Raw genomic sequence first — 21276 nt, 5'->3', positions numbered from 1 at the left:
GACAGCATAACTTAAATAGTAGTATTAATTGAATAATATGCTGCAGTTGTTTTTGTTTACTCCATGACAGCATAACTTAAATAGTAGTATTAATTGAATAATATGCTACAGTTGTTTTTGTTTACTCCATGACAGCATAACTTAAATAGTAGTATTAATTGAATAATATGCTGCAGTTGTTTTTGTTTACTCCATGACAGCATAACTTAAATAGTAGTATTAATTGAATAATATGCTGCAGTTGTTTTTGTTTACTCCATGACAGCATAACTTAAATAGTAGTATTAATTGAATAATATGCTGCAGTTGTTTTTGTTTACTCCATAACAGCATAACTTAAATAGTAGTATTAATTGAATAATATGCTGCAGTTGTTTTTGTTTACTCCATGACAGCATAACTTAAATAGTAGTATTAATTGAATAATATGCTACAGTTGTTTTTGTTTACTCCATGACAGCATAACTTAAATAGTAGTATTAATTGAATAATATGCTACAGTTGTTTTTGTTTACTCCATGACAGAATAACTTAAATAGTAGTATTAATTGAATAATATGCTGCAGTTGTTTTTGTTTACTCCATAACAGCATAACTTAAATAGTAGTATTAATTGAATAATATGCTGCAGTTGTTTTTGTTTACTCCATGACAGCATAACTTAAATAGTAGTATTAATTGAATAATATGCTGCAGTTGTTTTTGTTTACTCCATAACAGCATAACTTAAATAGTAGTATTAATTGAATAATATGCTGCAGTTGTTTTTGTTTACTCCATGACAGCATAACTTAAATAGTAGTATTAATTGAATAATATGCTGCAGTTGTTTTTGTTTACTCCATGACAGCATAACTTAAATAGTAGTATTAATTGAATAATATGCTGCAGTTGTTTTTGTTTACTCCATAACAGCATAACTTAAATAGTAGTATTAATTGAATAATATGCTGCAGTTGTTTTTGTTTACTCCATAACAGCATAACTTAAATAGTAGTATTAATTGAATAATATGCTGCAGTTGTTTTTGTTTACTCCATAACAGCATAACTTAAATAGTAGTATTAATTGAATAATATGCTGCAGTTGTTTTTGTTTACTCCATGACAGCATAACTTAAATAGTAGTATTAATTGAATAATATGCTGCAGTTGTTTTTGTTTACTCCATAACAGCATAACTTAAATAGTAGTATTAATTGAATAATATGCTGCAGTTGTTTTTGTTTACTCCATGACAGCATAACTTAAATAGTAGTATTAATTGAATAATATGCTGCAGTTGTTTTTGTTTACTCCATGACAGCATAACTTAAATAGTAGTATTAATTGAATAATATGCTGCAGTTGTTTTTGTTTACTCCATGACAGCATAACTTAAATAGTAGTATTAATTGAATAATATGCTGCAGTTGTTTTTGTTTACTCCATGACAGCATAACTTAAATAGTAGTATTAATTGAATAATATGCTGCAGTTGTTTTTGTTTACTCCATGACAGCATAACTTAAATAGTAGTATTAATTGAATAATATGCTGCAGTTGTTTTTGTTTACTCCATGACAGCATAACTTAAATAGTAGTATTAATTGAATAATATGCTGCAGTTGTTTTTGTTTACTCCATAACAGCATAACTTAAATAGTAGTATTAATTGAATAATATGCTGCAGTTGTTTTTGTTTACTCCATGACAGCATAACTTAAATAGTAGTATTAATTGAATAATATGCTGCAGTTGTTTTTGTTTACTCCATGACAGCATAACTTAAATAGTAGTATTAATTGAATAATATGCTGCAGTTGTTTTTGTTTACTCCATGACAGCATAACTTAAATAGTAGTATTAATTGAATAATATGCTGCAGTTGTTTTTGTTTACTCCATGACAGCATAACTTAAATAGTAGTATTAATTGAATAATATGCTGCAGTTGTTTTTGTTTACTCCATGACGACATAACTTAAATAGTAGTATTAATTGAATAATATGCTGCAGTTGTTTTTGTTTACTCCATGACAGCATAACTTAAATAGTAGTATTAATTGAATAATATGCTGCAGTTGTTTTTGTTTACTCCATGACAGCATAACTTAAATAGTAGTATTAATTGAATAATATGCTGCAGTTGTTTTTGTTTACTCCATGACGACATAACTTAAATAGTAGTATTAATTGAATAATATGCTGCAGTTGTTTTTGTTTACTCCATGACAGCATAACTTAAATAGTAGTATTAATTGAATAACATGCTGCAGTTGTTTTTGTTTACTCCATGACAGCATAACTTAAATAGTAGTATTAATTGAATAATATGCTGCAGTTGTTTTTGTTTACTCCATGACAGCATAACTTAAATAGTAGTATTAATTGAATAATATGCTGCAGTTGTTTTTGTTTACTCCATAACAGCATAACTTAAATAGTAGTATTAATTGAATAATATGCTGCAGTTGTTTTTGTTTACTCCATGACAGCATAACTTAAATAGTAGTATTAATTGAATAATATGCTGCAGTTGTTTTTGTTTACTCCATGACAGCATAACTTAAATAGTAGTATTAATTGAATAATATGCTGCAGTTGTTTTTGTTTACTCCATGACAGCATAACTTAAATAGTAGTATTAATTGAATAATATGCTGCAGTTGTTTTTGTTTACTCCATGACAGCATAACTTAAATAGTAGTATTAATTGAATAATATGCTGCAGTTGTTTTTGTTTACTCCATGACGACATAACTTAAATAGTAGTATTAATTGAATAATATGCTGCAGTTGTTTTTGTTTACTCCATGACAGCATAACTTAAATAGTAGTATTAATTGAATAATATGCTGCAGTTGTTTTTGTTTACTCCATGACAGCATAACTTAAATAGTAGTATTAATTGAATAATATGCTGCAGTTGTTTTTGTTTACTCCATGACGACATAACTTAAATAGTAGTATTAATTGAATAATATGCTGCAGTTGTTTTTGTTTACTCCATGACAGCATAACTTAAATAGTAGTATTAATTGAATAATATGCTGCAGTTGTTTTTGTTTACTCCATGACAGCATAACTTAAATAGTAGTATTAATTGAATAATATGCTGCAGTTGTTTTTGTTTACTCCATGACGACATAACTTAAATAGTAGTATTAATTGAATAATATGCTGCAGTTGTTTTTGTTTACTCCATAACAGCATAACTTAAATAGTAGTATTAATTGAATAATATGCTGCAGTTGTTTTTGTTTACTCCATGACAGCATAACTTAAATAGTAGTATTAATTGAATAATATGCTGCAGTTGTTTTTGTTTACTCCATGACAGCATAACTTAAATAGTAGTATTAATTGAATAATATGCTGCAGTTGATTTTGTTTACTCCATGACGACACCCGTCTCTTTTGTTTTCCTCCCTCTAATACATAGTATTATAATTGCTTGCGGAGTAATTCCTCTTCTGCTTGCTACACAGATATATCTGCTGACTGCAGCAATCAAACATAATATCTCATTACATGTGTGCGCTTTTCTGATAGCCTCAGATTCTGATTGTCCGCTATTATTAGGATTTATAGAATCTTGCAACCTGAATAGCTGTAAACTATAAACGTTCTAAGTAGAGGCCTGCTGAGTACGTTGTAGAGGTGACTGGCACGTTGTTGTAATCAGTACTTATACAGGTTATATAGGTTATAATATAACCTACTACACTTGTATAAAATACTTAATCACTACTTATATAATCTACTCGTCTGCCAGTGTTTGTCTGCTATCTAATATTCTAGGTCGACTACAGAAAGTACGCCTTGATATGAAGCTTTTTTTAGCTCTTATTATATAACTGTCTCGTTTGGACCACATAATTGCTAATATCGCTAATAATCGTCTGTTATAGAAGTTCTTACTATTGCCCTGTAAAGTACGTGACGTTCTTAGCTGTTTCAGAAGATTGTACTAATATAACCGTAGTAACTAGTTTACCAAGGTTATATTATCACTATATAATATAGATTTTATAATCGGTTAGAATATTACACCCCTCTTTATGTGCTGCTGAATTGTAGATTTTAAAAATTTCGATTGATTTACGTCGTCTTTTCGCTGCTTTAAGTTTATTTCGACTGTTTGTTAACTAAATTGCTCCAATTCATAGATGCAGTCATCAACGCAGTCATAAAATATTCTAGTATTCTAGTATAAGTCAACTGGATTAGATTATACGCTTCGTAGCTATACTTATTATATAACGTAAATAATCAATTCGATTTAAAAGCTCTTTCTAAATTTGTTTCCTAGTAAATTTGAATTTGTATTTTCAAAGTAGTTGATAATCTTCTAGTTTCGTTGTGTGTAGTTTGGTTGTGTGAAGGTATTAGTTGTAGATTAATACAATACAAGCTAATTTGATTATCCGGACATAACAGACCTACCAAGAACTATGTAGAAAGAGGCGGAAAGTCCCCTACTAAAGCTGGATAACCCTCTCTGCACACAGTCCCTCCCAGCTCACAGCGCCACCTTGATAGCCTCCCCACTATAATCAACACTACTTCACAGCCTCCCCACAACTCTGTAGTAAAGTTGTTGTTATATTAGAAACAAGAGGATTACAGGATGAATGGAGAGGATCGCGCTACTCGCTCTCTACAAAATCACCCGTCTAGCTGCTAATTATCGCAAGGTGTCCTAATTACAACTTAATTAGTTATTAATTGCTAGTAACAACTAATTACTAATAACAACTTTATTATTTATGTTGTTTGTTTGTTTGTTTTTAGAACCCGTCCCCAATCTCGTATCGGAAAATGACTAAACTCAGGTCTGAGTGTGAATACGGGTGGTAACTGCAAGTACTTACTAATTAGGTAATAATTACTAATATCAACTTAATTAGTTCTTAGTTACTAATAACATTTTATTCAGTTACTAATTACTTATAAAAACTTAGTTAGTTACTGTAGATTGTAGAATACTGTTGACTATTCAGGCTCTGTAAGATGGCAGTGTGTATACAGTGTGTGCTTAGTAATTGATGGTTTTGTACCACAAATGTTACATAAAATGTTAGTAAGGATAATAGTTAACTTGTAAAACAAGGAGACCAATCGTCCAGTGACTCGGATAAAACCTTCATATTGGACAACAAGAGGTCCCTAACCCCTGTGTAGTGTGTAGAGGTCTCTACTCCCTGTGTAGAGGTCTCTACTTCCTGTGTAGTCTATGTTTATTGGATAGAGGTCTCTACTTCCTGTGTAGTCTATGTTTATTGGATAGAGGTCTCTACTTCCTGTGTAGTCTATGTTTATTGGATAGAGGTCTCTACTTCCTGTGTAGTCTATGTTTATTGGATAGAGGTCTCTACTTCCTGTGTAGTCTATGTTTATTGGATAGAGGTCTCTACTTCCTGTGTAGTCTATGTTTATTGGATAGAGGTCTCTACTTCCTGTGTAGTCTATGTTTATTGGATAGAGGTCTCTACTTCCTGTGTAGTCTATGTTTATTGGATAGAGGTCTCTACTTCCTGTGTAGTCTATGTTTATTGGATAGAGGTCTCTACTTCCTGTGTAGTCTATGTTTATTGGATAGAGGTCTCTACTTCCTGTGTAGTCTATGTTTATTGGATAGAGGTCTCTACTTCCTGTGTAGTCTATGTTTATTGGATAGAGGTCTCTACTTCCTGTGTAGTCTATGTTTATTGGATAGAGGTCTCTACTTCCTGTGTAGTCTATGTTTATTGGATAGAGGTCTCTACTTCCTGTGTAGTCTATGTTTATTGGATAGAGGTCTCTACTCTGTAGGTTCTGTAGGTTCTGTGTAGAGGTCCCTACTCTGTACTCTGTAGGTCCTGTGTATGGTTTACTGATCCAGTGGGCACCCCTCTACTTTCTAGTAATGATCTGCTTATATCTTGCTCCAGATTACTAATGTATATTACCAGCACTGTATTACCTGCACTGTGCGTCAGCTAATAGCTCTAATTGGGCATATTAACTTCTCCCTACCCAATACCATGTATACCAGCTGGGTGACATTCAACTATACAGTATACAATACACTCTCTATACACAGTACTATACACTCACAATTATACTACCTCTCATATTTCTTATCTCCCTCCCTATAAACCCCTCTAAATAACCCACAGAGATCCTACTCCCTCTCCTGTTGAGATCCTACTTATACTCATACTCCCTCTCCATGTACTTCCTGTTAACCTTGTAGATCTGGTGTTTCATAGTCCATTGTGTTTAAAGTTATATTAAGTTGTTAATTATATAACTTATATCATTGTAAGAACTAATAAATAACTCAATTCACCTCGAGCATGTAAAGGGGCAAATTGTTTAGGTTTATTGAGGTTCTACCTATTTATACCCCTAACTTAATAATAATACTTGTAGTATGTAGTCCCAGTGATATTACATAATGCTAGATAAAGACATTATTATTATTCCTCATTAATACCAGTTAGTTTAAGTTAGTTACACAGTTAGAGACCAGGTATTTATAGTTCCCACACTGCACACATAGTGGTACACTTACTTCACTAACTGTTTCCTACACTGCTAGCTTATATAACATCACTCTTAGTGTTTAGAGTAAAGTTTTAGTAATGTGGTTAAACGAGTTCTCAAAATAGAAGCTTCATGAACATGATATAAAGCTATAGCAATAATATATCATAACTTTATATCGTCAAAGTTAGGGTGTTGATTCTAGAAACTCAGAAAAGCCATCAATTGTGCCCCACTTCTAGTTTGCAATGTTGTAACAGGTGAAGTAAGAGGGAGGTGTGAATACTGTAGAGATAGTACTTTAAGGGAGGTGTATGTAGTGATAGTGCAGAACTGTTACTGTATGTAGCATTTTGCGGAGGAGGTTACACTGTGTTACCTGTCTAGGAGGGTGTCTACACAGTGTGTTACCTGGTTTGACTGGAAGTAATGTAGATTGTGGTGCTGATATGTAACTACATTTACAGGTTTCTTCGCCAGGTCTCTGCCAACTACATATTCTAGAGTACTAAGTTAAGTGTTATTTTTAACTCTACTACACACTTACATACTCTAGAGTACTAAGTAAAGTGTTATCTTTAACTCCTCCAGTTCTTCTAGAACCTTCCGTCTTCCAGCGGTACTCTTCTGACTGGAGTAATTGCTGTGAAATTGTTAACTTCAGGCACAGACAGTGTTTATTCTTCTTCAAGTTATAGTTTAACTTTGTCTGGATATGAAAGTAACAAATTGGCAATATGAAGATCATCTTTACGTCGATAGAGAAAATAACGGCCGGTTTTAATTAAAAATAACCTAAGAGAAGCTAAGTCGGACAGCAAGGTTATAATAGCAACGTTACAATAACCCGTGTTAATTTCAGTACCGATATGAGGAAGGGAGAATGGTGGAGAAGAATGAGAGGCCAGTGAGACACAGTGAGACACACCCTGTCTCTACACATAATGTCTCTACTCTTGAAGAGAGGCAGGAAGAGAGCGGGGGTAGCAGGAGAAAGCTAACTCGACAAGTCACCAGCAAACTACTCCAACTCAAGTGTGAGTACTGTTTCTTATCATGTGGTGGGAGGGATGGTGGGTGGGGGGAGGGTGACCGGGGGGAGGGATGTGGGCTATGATAAAACTTTGATAAATTTTCTGGCAGTTTAACGGTCGGAAAAGTGAGACGGCTTTTAATGAGACGGAAAAAGAATTAATTAAAATGTCGTGTCACTCATCCAGTCTTTTTACTTGGAGGTGTTACATTGTAAGAGTATTCCGTTAAAAAACACCTGCTAGCACAGTATTTTATCATAATAATAATGCAACAAAAATTATACCTTAATTTAAATATCATGTGGTCAGGACGCACATTATCAGAACTAGCAGGAACCCGTATTTATATTCCTGAAACACCCTAGTACTGACACCCTTCTGTATTACTCTGTCACCGTGTCAGTAAATATTCAATATGTCTAGCTCAGTGAGGCGTGAGCTTGTCACGTGACATGCTGATCCAATTAGCAACATTGCCATGGTAACAGTACAGCTCTGCAACATTGCCATGGTAGCAGAGCGGCTCTGCAACTTCGTGCAGTGCAGTAATTCTGCCGAATTTGTACTGTAACACTACAGTCATAACACTGCACCTGTCAATATTATTATGTTGCTGTCTTTTTCACTATATTCTTATGTTACTTAATTTGTTTTTCAGTAGGCCCCATTTGTAAGAGTCTATATAATATATTTTACCATGAAAACAATTTGACTTTCAAAGTTGTAACATTAAGCCTATTAGTACTATGTTGCATAAGATATTGATTGTAACATCTGTTTTAAATGCTGGTAAATGATTGCATTTAACTGCAAAGTTAAATCTTTCATTATTCATCACTGTTTTGTCCTGAGTAAAGTTTAATTTTGTCCGTAAAATAAGAGGAAGTCTAGACAATAGGTCAGCAGCATATCTCAGCTTCTTAGCTACATTATTATATTTAATGGAACTTTTAAATTGTCGCTCTTTTCCTGGTCTTACGAGAGTTTACTCACTGTCTATTGGGTAGAGGTAGCTTCACTTAACTGGTATTATGTCTCTAGTGGAGGCAGTGTAGCTACTAGCTATGCAGTGTAGCTATACAGTGTGCTACAGTAAGGTTATCTTATTATAGTTTGTTAATATGGTGGGTGTTTATCTTTATTAACTTTACATCTAACATTTTCGACGTAAATTTGCATTGCTTGCTTTCTGTATTTTTAAAATATTTATTTCAGTTTTATGAAACCTTCTGACTTTATGAACGTGAATATAAGTATAACATTTTTATCAGATTGCTGATTGTTTATTTAATTAACGTAATATGCGCAACATCTTAGTATCTCTCTATCAATTGACTAGTTCACCCCCAAGATGAGAAGATGTAGTAGGTTTACTACTCAATCTGTAGAGTGTAGATGTGATACACCTCAGCACTTGTGATACACCTCAGCACTTGTGATACAACCCCATGACACTGTCCTACTGCTGCACCTAGCTCCTTACGTTACTGCTGCACCTAGCTCCTTACGTTACTGCTGCACCTAGCTCCTTACGTTACTGCTGCACCTAGCTCCTTACGTTACTGCTGCACCTAGCTCCTTACGTTACTGCTGAGATACATTCTGTGACATCTGAGAGCGTCCCATGAGAGCTGTGGAACTAGTTGGAAAGTTGGTTAAAACTGAAGAACTTGACTGATAGTTAGTGAGCGGTAAATCACTGGAGACTAAGTGTTAACTAGCAGTCTACAACTAGTAACACAGTAGTTAACAACTGTAACTAGCTGGTAGCTAGCTGGTAGCTAGCTGTAACAGAGTGACAGATGCCTCGGAAGAATGTGGAGAGACTCCTCAACTACCTCAAGTACAAGATCATCGTTAACAAGGGTAATTTAAAGCGGCTCAGTTACTGTTTACAATTTTGGAAGGAGGTATTTTGGAGGTATTTTGGAGGTAAGGGGGATATTGCTATTTGTCAGAGAAATTGTACGAGTTTTGCTATGGTAAATAAATAAAAAATACTTGATTTCGCCAGGAAGCGATCACAAAACTGGCAACACAACGTAATAAAACTGAAAGCATCAAAGAATTTGGACAATTCTAAGAACAAAAACAAACACATAACAAAAATAAAGATTATACGTGATCTCTATTGAGTAAGTATTGTTACCCAATAATGATCACGTATAATCTAACTTTACCGTCTAATACACCCCGTAATTATATTAAATTATTAGAACACAACGTATTCACTTCATTACTGTGTAACACTTTGAGCTGTTTACTTATCTGTTTTACTTATTGAGAGCATTGTGATTATATAATATGTCATGATTACAGTGCCCCTATCATATATCTTTATCGGAATGTTGCGTGAACCTTGTAGATAGTTAACACGATTAAATGTATCTAGTTGACCTTGTTAACATTGTTATTGTTCATCTCTTGTTCGTGTTCGAAGTTCACGATTGTAATTGTATTTGTATTGTTATAGTGTTGTTTGTTGGTGTGAGTAGTAGATACACCTGCTATTGTTATAGTGTTTGTTGGTGTGAGTAGCACCTTGTGTTGTTAGAATGAGCTTCTCTCGAGTTCACCCCTCTCAGTGTAGCGGTCGCAGGGTTTATTTGAAGTGTGAGTATTTTACCTTATATGGTAGTGTTACCATGGTTACACTACCATATAAGGTAATCTTTCTCTAGAGTTCTCCTTATTTAATGTGTAAGTAAACCATACTCCTGACCACATTGTTGTGTACAGACTAATTGATGTAAGTACGGTGCTTTACTAAAAGGGGAAACAGTTGATGTAAGTACAGTGCTTTACTAAAAGGTTATTCAAATTTGTTTTATATGGGGACCAAAATCCAATGTTTCAGCTTTTTTTCTGGTAAAAATTTGGCTGAAATTAAGATTTGGGTCGTAATTATACCCTCCTTTATAAGGACCTTATCCTCCTGACACTCTATGACACAATCTGTTTTCAGCATCTCGGGAGGAAGTGCAGAAGAGAACGTTCCAGAAGTGGGTGAACATGTACCTAAAACCACGTGGTACCCACGTGACAGACCTGTTCACTGATCTGAAGGATGGTGTGTTGTTGTTGCAGCTCCTAGAGCAGCTCTCCAGCGAGAAACTGGTGAGAACTTGCTTTTGTTTCACTTTCACTTTCACTTTCGCTATAATAGGATTTCGTTCGCCAAGTTCTCTCGTGCTATCAGCTGACTTAAGATCACGCAAGATTGCCCTTATTAAAACACTACTCCTTATTGTTTTCTCCAATTGTATGCTATCTTGAAGTCTAAACTGTTCAAACACTACACTACAAATAGATCTTCTAGTAGATTACTAACTAAAACACTACTCCTCAGGGTAGATCACGATGTGTAGATGAGAAACTAAAACACTACTCCTCAGGGTAGATCACGATGTGTAGATGAGAAACTAAAACACTACTCCTCAGGGTAGATCACGATGTGTAGATGAGAAACTAAAACACTACTCCTCAGGGTAGATCACGATGTGTAGATGAGAAACTAAAACACTACTCCTCAGGGTAGATCACGATGTGTAGATGAGAAACTAAAACACTACTCCCCAGGGTAGATCACGATGTGTAGATGAGAAACTAAAACACTACTCCCCAGGGTAGATCACGATGTGTAGATGAGAAACTAAAACACTACTCCTCAGGGTAGATCACGATGTGTAGATGAGAAACTAAAACACTACTCCTCAGGGTAGATCACGATGTGTAGATGAGAAACTAAAACACTACTCCTCAGGGTAGATCACGATGTGTAGATGAGAAACTAAAACACTACTCCTCAGGGTAGATCACGATGTGTAGATGAGAAACTAAAACACTACTACTCAGGGTAGATCACGATGTGTAGATGAGAAACTAAAACACTACTCCTCAGGGTAGATCACGATGTGTAGATGAGAAACTAAAACACTACTCCTCAGGGTAGATCACGATGTGTAGATGAGAAACTAAAACACTACTCCTCAGGGTAGATCACGATGTGTAGATGAGAAACTAAAACACTACTCCTCAGGGTAGATCACGATGTGTAGATGAGAAACTAAAACACTACTCCTCAGGGTAGATCACGATGTGTAGATGAGAAACTAAAACACTACTCCTCAGGGTAGATCACGATGTGTAGATGAGAAACTAAAACACTACTCCTCAGGGTAGATCACGATGTGTAGATGAGAAACTAAAACACTACTCCTCAGGGTAGATCACGATGTGTAGATGAGAAACTAAAACACTACTACTCAGGGTAGATCACGATGTGTAGATGAGAAACTAAAACACTACTCCTCAGGGTAGATCACGATGTGTAGATGAGAAACTAAAACACTACTCCTCAGGGTAGATCACGATGTGTAGATGAGAAACTAAAACACTACTCCTCAGGGTAGATCACGATGTGTAGATGAGAAACTAAAACACTACTCCTCAGGGTAGATCACGATGTGTAGATGAGAAACTAAAACACTACTCCTCAGGGTAGATCACGATGTGTAGATGAGAAACTAAAACACTACTCCTCAGGGTAGATCACGATGTGTAGATGAGAAACTAAAACACTACTCCTCAGGGTAGATCACGATGTGTAGATGAGAAACTAAAACACTACTCCTCAGGGTAGATCACGATGTGTAGATGAGAAACTGAGAGCTCTGGAGAATGTTGGTATGGCTCTTACATTCCTCCACAGCAAGGGGCTAAAAACAGTTAACATAGACGCTACCAATATAACGTCTGGGGATTCTACTCTCACTTTAGGCATGCTCTGGATCATCATTCTCAAGTTCCAGGTACTTTCACTTTCACTTTCTAGTTTCATAGTTTGATGTTCTAGCTCTGGACTGCCTGTGTTACATAGCTTAGCTGGGAGCTTTGTTAGCAGGCATCAGCCTTCTGGCCCTGTTTTAGTTGTTTTGGTATAATACTTGCCACTTCAATAAGTATATGCACCTGTATCCTACCTTATACCATTGCAGTGAGATGGGTTAGTGGTAGTGAAGTGTGAAGTGGGTTTCACATCATCTTTACCTACTCTATTAAAGTCTTTGTAAGCGTACTACTACTTCTATACGCACCTTTAGTCGCGAGCGTCTTACATTACAAGGTGCTATGACGTATAATGTATTTAAATACCAACTGAATATTTAACATATTTTCTCCTTTAAAGACATAAGCGAGCCAGTTGTGGTTCCTTGACTACAAGTAGTACATTGTACAATGTACATTATAACCACTGTAACTACAAGGCAGTACATTGTACAATGTACATTGTACAATGTACATTGTACAATGTACATTATAACCACTGTAACTACAAGGCAGTACATTGTACAATGTACATTATAACCACTGTAACTACTGCCAGTACATTGTACAATGTAAATAATAACCACTGTAACTAGAGGCAGTACATTGTACAATGTACATAATAACCACTGTAACTACAGGCAGTACATTGTACAATGTACATTATAACCACTGTAACTACAGACAGTACATTGCACAATGTACATTATAACCACTGTAACTATAACAGACAGTACATTGTACTATGTACATTATAACCACTGTAACCGTTAATGTATAGCCCCCTGCAACCGATATACACTGTAAAACTCTCCTGTAATTGGGTTACGAAGCTACCTGGACTACACGGTTACTGACCACTGTAATCACGTGGTGTACTGAACTTCAGGGACTGTGTATCCTAGCATCCAGAACTCTGTGTATCCTAGCATCCAGAACTCTGTGTATCCTAGCATCCAGAACTCTGTGTATCCTAGCACCCAGAACTCTGTGTATCCTAGCACCCAGAACTCTGTGTATCCTAGCATCCAGAACTCTGTGTATCCTAGCACCCAGAACTCTGTGTATCCTAGCATCCAGAACTCTGTGTATCCTAGCACCCAGAACTCTGTGTATCCTAGCATCCAGAACTCTGTGTATCCTAGCACCCAGAACTCTGTGTATCCTAGCACCCAGAACTCTGTGTATCCTAGCACCCAGAACTCTGTGTATCCTAGCATCCAGAACTCTGTGTATCTTAGCACCCAGAACTCTGTGTATCCTAGCATCCAGAACTCTGTTCAACAATCGTGTTTAGTTTGAACCTGCTCCCGTCTCTATTACCTCCCTCGTCAAACCACCAAAAACGTCGCCCCATAGCTCTGTTCTTACAACCCCGTCACTTTCCAAATATTGGTTTTGTTTTTTATATAATACAGTTAATAAGTTACAACGTTTTGCTGTTTGATGAAGGAGTAATATTTCAGATACATGGTATGAGTAATGGAGACCCCAACACCAACCCTGCTACCTCTGATTCTCCCTGTAGAGTTCTAGGTTAGTTTTACCAGTTACTGAATGTTAACTTAAATTAACCTTTTCATTACAGTTATATTAGAATAACTTGCTTCCAGGGACCGATCTGAACGGCAATTTTAAGAATTTTATCTTCGAAAGGAAACATTTAATCTTAGGTTTTTTTTAGCATCTACTTTTAACGAGCTGTGGTACTTAATACAATAATACAATAACTGATATATATTGTAATACAATCATTACTTAAATTATTTATTATTATTATTACGATATATTATATTAAATAAAAGTATTTATAGTAAGAGAGTACTAAATTTAACAAAAGTACCCATGATAACGGTGATAATACTGTAGGTGGGAAAGGAAGGAGTTTAATTGAAGAGGTGATGCATGAAATAAAGGATATAAGACATTTGAACACTGGTTTGTGGTTATCAGCAGAGTTTTACATGTTAACAATTCCCCCTATCGTAGATTCTCCTGATTAAGAGATGTCAGATGACTGTACCATTATAATGTTATGATTATCATTAGTATATTGTGCATCCTGTTTAGTATAAAGTGTTTCAATTATTGAAGAAAGAAGCTCTCTCCCTCTTTTAGCTAATACCTTTTAGCACCATATTGATCTAGCTATAGCTATTAATTTAGTACGATCATTGATTAAAATCACAATTAATAAAGAGTTATGATTATAATTAATGATTAATGAACAAATTATTGTTATTATTCTGATTAATGATTAATGAACTAACCCACTACACGACTAGTTAAACTGTCCAATAGTCCGCACATTTACCAGACACTCAGGCTACATCTTATTATTGAGTCTGATCATTAATCATGATGGTTTATTGCACTGTAAACACCAATAGTAATAGTAAACACGACTAAGTGAGAGTGTATGCTACATGACTCTATGTGGTTTATTAGTGTTTGTGTAGACTGCATAATAATACTCACTAGTTGGCTATCATTATACTACTCAGCCACGCCCTGACACCCAGCAGTGTCTAGTGTTTGTAAACTACTATAGCACACTTTACTCTCTATCTGTATATTGAGAGTAATGATGTTCAACACACTACACACTAGTTACCTACAAGTATGCTGGTTTACATATGGTTTACATTACAGTCTATTCAACATACTGCTGAACATAACGAAGTTATAGGACATTGAATATTGACTTCTGAGAAAGGACCACCTGGATACAACAGTAGTATAATAATATGAGGGATTTACAACTTGTTTAATATATCCTCTTTAAACCAGTGCCACAATTTACTAGAGGAGCTCGCTGTATCTCACTAGATAAGAGATTTTTATCTCATACAATGGCTCAGAAGTAACAAGTTGTTATAATCTCACACTCACTCCCTCCCCAGGAAGTACATTACAGCAGCAGTTAAGAGGCTGGCTACAAGAAACTCTGGGAACTACCGAGCAGTTCAACTTCTCTACTAGCTGGAATAATGGCATACTTCTCTGCAGACTCCTTCACGCTTACAGGTACCTTACTTACCTTACTTACCTGTTACTTACCTGTTCCACTGGGGTGGTGTCTCTACTATAATTCAAAGAATTGTTTTTGTTGTCTGTATGTACGACCGCCCACGTGCAAATCAGACGAAAAATAGGAATTTAGGTAACAACCAAAAGGTTCCTTAGCAACGGTGTTTTAATGCACACGTGCACGTGCAAAGATTGTTTTAACGTCATTTTGATCGTTTTTTGGTAATTACGTTGTGTTTAAAGTGTTTTATAATTAAATCGGCTGTATCTTCGGTTGGGATGCGATTAAAACTTTCTTTCAAAGAAGACTACTAGCTTCGTCCCTGTTACCACGGGCTTTCTAGTATATTTATAAAATCAAAGACTAAATAGGACTATAATATTTAAAATTACACAAAGTTAACATTTCTGTTAATTGTAACTCCGTGTTCCAGGCCTGACAAAGTAGTGATGGCTAGTGTAAGTAAGATGTCGCCAGTAGAGAGAGTACAACATGCTCTCAACGTGGCTAAGAGTTGCTTCTCTGTGGAACCTCTTCTCATGCCGCACGGTACGTTACATAGGTTACCCTGGTTACCTTGGTTACCTTGGTTACCTTGGTTACCTTGGTTACCTTGGTTACCTTGGTTACCTTGGTTACCTTGGTTACCCTGGTTACCTTGGTTACATAGGTTACCTTGGTTACATAGGTTACCTTGCTTATCCTGGTTACCTTGGTTACATAGGTTACCCTGGTTACCTTGCTTACCTTGGTTACCTTGGTTACCTTGGTTACCTTGGTTACCTTGGTTACATAGGTTACCTTGGTTACCTTGGTTACATAGCTTAGGTTACCCTGGTTACCTTGGTTACATAGGTTACCCTGGTTACACTGGTTACACTGGTTACCCTGGTTACCTTGGTTAGATAGGTTACATAGGTTACCTTGGTTACCTTGGTTACATAGGTTACCCTGGTTACATAGGTTACCTTGGTAACCTTGCTTACCTTGGTTACCTTGCTTACCTTGCTTACCTTGCTTACCTTGCTTACCTTGCTTACCTTGCTTACCCTGCACTGGTTACCCTGGCTACCTTGGTTACCTTGGTTACCCTGGTTACATAGGTTACCCTGGTTACCTTGCTTACCTTGGTTACCTTGGTTACCTTGGTTACATAGGTTACCTTGGTTACCCTGGCTACCTTGGTTACCCTGGTTACCTGGGGGCCGGGAGATTTTTACCTTGGGAACGAGGGCAGGGTAACTACTAACGTTGTTTACTAAAAATAATGTATAATACTAGTTAAACATAAAATTTCGAAGTATCAGCTGCCGGATAAGACTTAAACTTATCATGCGCAAATAACCGACAGACTATTACCCAGAACTGACTCGATTCTTTGATCTAGCAGTAGCCAACACAGCTTTTCTCTGTACCTCTGACAACACTATTTATTACCTATATACTACAATGTTTAGAGTTTACAGTAAATATTGGAACTGTTCCAAGTTGTAACACTACACCCCGGATACTAAAGTGAACCCTCTCTACAGCTCACTGCACCCTGTAACTAGGTTCTAACTCACTTAGCCTCACTTAACCGCCTTAGTTCACTCGTGTAACATTAGTTTTAATCAGGACCATGTCCCCTGGGATTAGCATCATGTTATACTGTATTAGAGTGCTGTAAAGTAGTTATACTGTATTAGAGTGCTGTAAAGTAGTTATACTGTATTAGAGTGCTGTAAAGTAGTTATACTGTATTAGAGTGCTGTAAAGTAGTTATACTGTATTAGAGTGCTGTAAAGTAGTTATACTGTATTAGAGTGCTGTAAAGTAGTTATACTGTATTAGAGTGCTGTAAAGTAGTTATACTGTATTAGAGTGCTGTAAAGTAGTTATACTGTATTAGAGTGCTGTAAAGTAGTTATACTGTATTAGAGTGCTGTAAAGTAGTTATACTGTATTAGAGTGCTGTAAAGTAGTTATACTGTATTAGAGTGCTGTAAAGTAGTTATACTGTATTAGAGTGCTGTAAAGTAGTTATACTGTATTAGAGTGCTGTAAAGTAGTTATACTGTATTAGAGTGCTGTAAAGTAGTTATACTGTATTAGAGTGCTGTAAAGTAGTTATACTGTATTAGAGTGCTGTAAAGTAGTTATACTGTATTAGAGTGCTGTAAAGTAGTTATACTGTATTAGAGTGCATGATTAACAAGATAATGTAAGGTTTAAACTAATACCTACCACTAAACTTGACATATTTTGATCATTATAGTGTTCCTGCGTGAACGAGTTATGTGGTGATATTAATTAATACTCATCTAATTATAACGTCACATAACTTCTAGTTATAACGTCACATAACTTAATTAAGCAATGTTAGGAGGGTTCACTATTGTACACCAGGTGAGGTTACTAAACACTACCTCAACTACTCTAGTACTCTCTGTAGTGTTACTGTAGTGTTATATACTAACAACACTTACTATATACTAACAACACTTACTCTACTTCAATTATACGATTATATTTATTATTGCCTATACCGAGACAAGAGCTACAGAATAAAGTCAGATACTTAAAAACTTAAATACCTGGTAGTAATGTTATTTATAACATGTTGTAATTACAACCAACCATCTAAAGTAAGAATGTTAAGAGTTAACAGATAAGTGCCATATTGTGCCACATAGAAACACACAGTGTTATAATAGTAGTATTAGTGTGTTATAGTTGCACACTAACATGGTTGTGAGCTTCTAATTGACTAATTACAGGGTGGATATTGGGCGCCTCCCCACTGTTACCTACGTGTATATTCTGGGAACTAATAACTAAATAATGAATTCTACAAACTAATAAACTTCTCTTACTTAGTCGGGTTGTCTAATCTCTTACAACACACACACACCTGTCTATAGTATTGTAACCCTGCCAATTGTATACAATAAACAGTATTACAAACTCTCTGTGTGTATTAATTATACCCCTCTCAACAGTGTTTTGTGTAGAATATGACACAGTCAGATGATAGAACCTGCTATATAATACGTGTAGTAGTAGTACGCAATAAACACACTGTTTGAGCTATTGTTTTGAAGTAATCACATCACCAATAGTTTGAATAGAGGCGGCAAAATAGAGTCAATATAGTAGAGCTGTCGCACAACATGAGCCAATATAGTAGAGCTGTCGCACAACATGAGCCAATATAGTAGAGCTGTCGCACAACATGAGCCAATATAGTAGAGCTGTCGCACAACATGAGCCAATATAAGAATATAGTAGAGCTGTCGCACAACATGAGCCAATATAGTAGAGCTGTCGCACAACATGAGTCAATATAGTAGAGCTGTCGCACAACATGAGCCAATATAAGAATATAGTAGAGCTGTCGCACAACATGAGCCAATATAGTAGAGCTGTCGCACAACATGAGTCAATATAGTAGAGCTGTCGCACAACATGAGCCAATATAGTAGAGCTGTCGCACAACATGAGTCAACAGAGCTGCATTGTTTGGATACCTCACTGACACAGACCACCAGCCCAGCAAACACACCTACTACATAGTGTTAACAGTAACTAGTTACCTAGTTACTAGTTACTAGTTACTTAGTTACTACCTGATAGTTTTATAGTGTAGTTTGAGGGGCAAAAGAAAGTTGGGACACTTTTTTAATGGTTGATATTGTATGATATGGTGTACGCATGTGAGTTGAAGTGAGGTCGGACAAGCTTTCAATTAAAATACTCTATACTACCGAATAAAGGGATGCAGTAATACATGTAACAAGTTATCCCAACTCTAACAGACTCTTTATTTACTCTACTACACACTAATAAACACACTAATAAACACACTACTGAACACACTAATAAACATTATACACACTAATAAACACACTAATAAACACACTGATAAACACTACAACTTCAGATGTAGCTACTAGTATCCCTGATGAGAGAGTAGTGTTAGTGTACTTGTCTGTACTGAAGAGTGTACTCCTGGGTAAACACACTGCCAGACAGAGAGCGGCTCACTTTATGGTTCGTTAATTTTAATATAATTAATATAGTTAATAATAACATTTTAAACGATCATTTCACAAATTATTTCGGAAGATTTCCATCAGTTGAGAATTGCACGAACGGGTCGTGTCGTGATGAGAGGATAGATACCAAATAAGATAATTTAATAATATTTGCTCCGTATTTTGGCCATATTCCAAAAGAAATACCACGTGCCAGAGAAGTTAACTAACACGTGCCAGAGAAGTTAACTAACACGTGCCAGAGAAGTTAACTAACACGTGCCAGAGAAGTTAACTAACACGTGTCAGAGAAGTTAACTAACACGTGTCAGAGAAGTTAACTAACACGTGCTAGAGAAGTTAACTAACACGTGTCAGAGAAGTTAACTAACACGTGTCAGAGAAGTTAACCAACACGTGTCAGAGAAGTTAACTAACACGTGTCAGAGAAGTTAACTAACACGTGTCAGAGAAGTTAACTAACACGTGCCAGAGAAGTTAACTAACACGTGTCACTCAGGAGCTACAGGAGAGATCACGTGTTATGATGGGAGAACTAGAAGAAGCTCAGGAGCATTGTGTTGAGGAAATGGCAGGAGAGTGGAGGAAACTCAGAGATACACTCCACTCAGAGCAACCTCCACAGGGCCTTAACGAGGTACAAATAACTATTAACTTATCTAGTATAGGGGGGGGGGGGGGGGGGCTCTCTAAGTTCAAAGTTGGGAATGTTAATGTTAATTATGATCTCTTAATCCTGCTCCTCTAAGTACTACTAAGCTAACATGTTGACCACAACTAGCTCTACTATCTATTAACCCAGGTGTTCCTGGTGTCGTCACGACAGTTAGCTTCACAGTACGATAAGAGCAACAAAGCAGCCCAGAAGAAACTACACACATACGCTACCGAGGTTAGAACAATTTGTTGTTATTTTTTCAACCTTATTCTAGCAACCATGGGTATCCTGCCAAAAATCATGCTTCATCCCCTGTTGTCGTACACAGGGACCTAAAAACTCCGCATTTTTCCTCATTTTAACTTTAATAAGGTAAAATGACCAATTTCTGTAGCACTAGAAAATGTATCGTTATCCTTAATTTGGTTGAATATTAGAAGTACACGCTGTGAGTATTAGAATAACACCAGGTATAGAATTAATTATCTAATATTTAAAATGCAGCTGCAAGAGTTGGATAAGTTCGAGAAGGAGATTAAGAGATTAAAACATCTAGCTAGCTACGTTCACTCTTACAGAGACAGTCTTGCCAAAGTAGTGAGTTTTACTTTATTTGTTACTACTTTAGTCTTTACTTGATTCATTAAAATAGCTGTTAATAATATGACAATCTTTTAAATCTGTGTTTCTTAGTCTGTCCTGAGAAATACTCTTTAGTTTTTAAAGCCGTGTTTTAACTTTAAAACTTCTTTATTTCTGAAGGTAGCAAATGAGAAAGTGGTATGTAGTCTTCCATGTTGTAATAATGTGTACTGTGTAGCACTGTGATATTGTGTAGCACTGTGTTATGTGTTCTGTGTTATATTGTGTATTGTACTAAGTAGACAGGTAGACAACATGTAACAGTACCTGTGTTTAGTTAGAGTATAGGTACTACCATTACCTGTGTTGCTATACTCTGTTGTCTGCAGCCAGCTAAATCCGCTTGTAAAGCCTCAGTTTAGTTCATGTGTGTTTTAAAACTCATTAATTGCTGTGTAAATTAACTTTACAGTCTACATGAATTATTAAACAAATTTCACCTAACGTTTCACACTTCTTATCCACAGCATAAACATTGCTTTAACTTCCTACTACATTGCTTTGTTTTGCTTGCTGTTCTCATTTGTTAGCTTGAT

The 21276-nt window shown here is 35.9% G+C and overlaps 1 protein-coding gene across 1 annotated transcript in view; it reads left to right on the top strand.

The window, feature by feature from the left end:
• Positions 1 to 20737, top strand: part of LOC134820222 (alpha-actinin-3-like) — a 28621-nt gene extending 7884 nt beyond the window's left edge. The window contains exons 2-12 of the mRNA XM_063830444.1: positions 7374 to 7548; positions 10511 to 10662; positions 12183 to 12356; positions 13839 to 13908; positions 14242 to 14310; positions 15276 to 15399; positions 15837 to 15952; positions 19326 to 19435; positions 19940 to 20077; positions 20243 to 20332; positions 20603 to 20737. Coding sequence (XP_063686514.1) covers positions 7395 to 7548; positions 10511 to 10662; positions 12183 to 12356; positions 13839 to 13908; positions 14242 to 14310; positions 15276 to 15399; positions 15837 to 15952; positions 19326 to 19435; positions 19940 to 20077; positions 20243 to 20332; positions 20603 to 20737 — 1332 coding nt within the window. The 5' untranslated portion in view covers positions 7374 to 7394. The remainder of the gene's footprint in view (positions 1 to 7373; positions 7549 to 10510; positions 10663 to 12182; positions 12357 to 13838; positions 13909 to 14241; positions 14311 to 15275; positions 15400 to 15836; positions 15953 to 19325; positions 19436 to 19939; positions 20078 to 20242; positions 20333 to 20602) is intronic.
• The last annotated feature ends 539 nt before the right edge of the window (positions 20738 to 21276 follow it).

This window comes from Bolinopsis microptera, chromosome 8 (assembly GCF_026151205.1).
Source record: "Bolinopsis microptera isolate Bmic1 chromosome 8, MBARI_Bmic_1.0, whole genome shotgun sequence".
Lineage (NCBI taxonomy): Eukaryota > Metazoa > Ctenophora > Tentaculata > Lobata > Bolinopsidae > Bolinopsis > Bolinopsis microptera.
The sequence above is the reverse complement of the archived record's forward strand: the minus strand, read 5'-3'. Positions and strand labels throughout refer to the sequence as shown.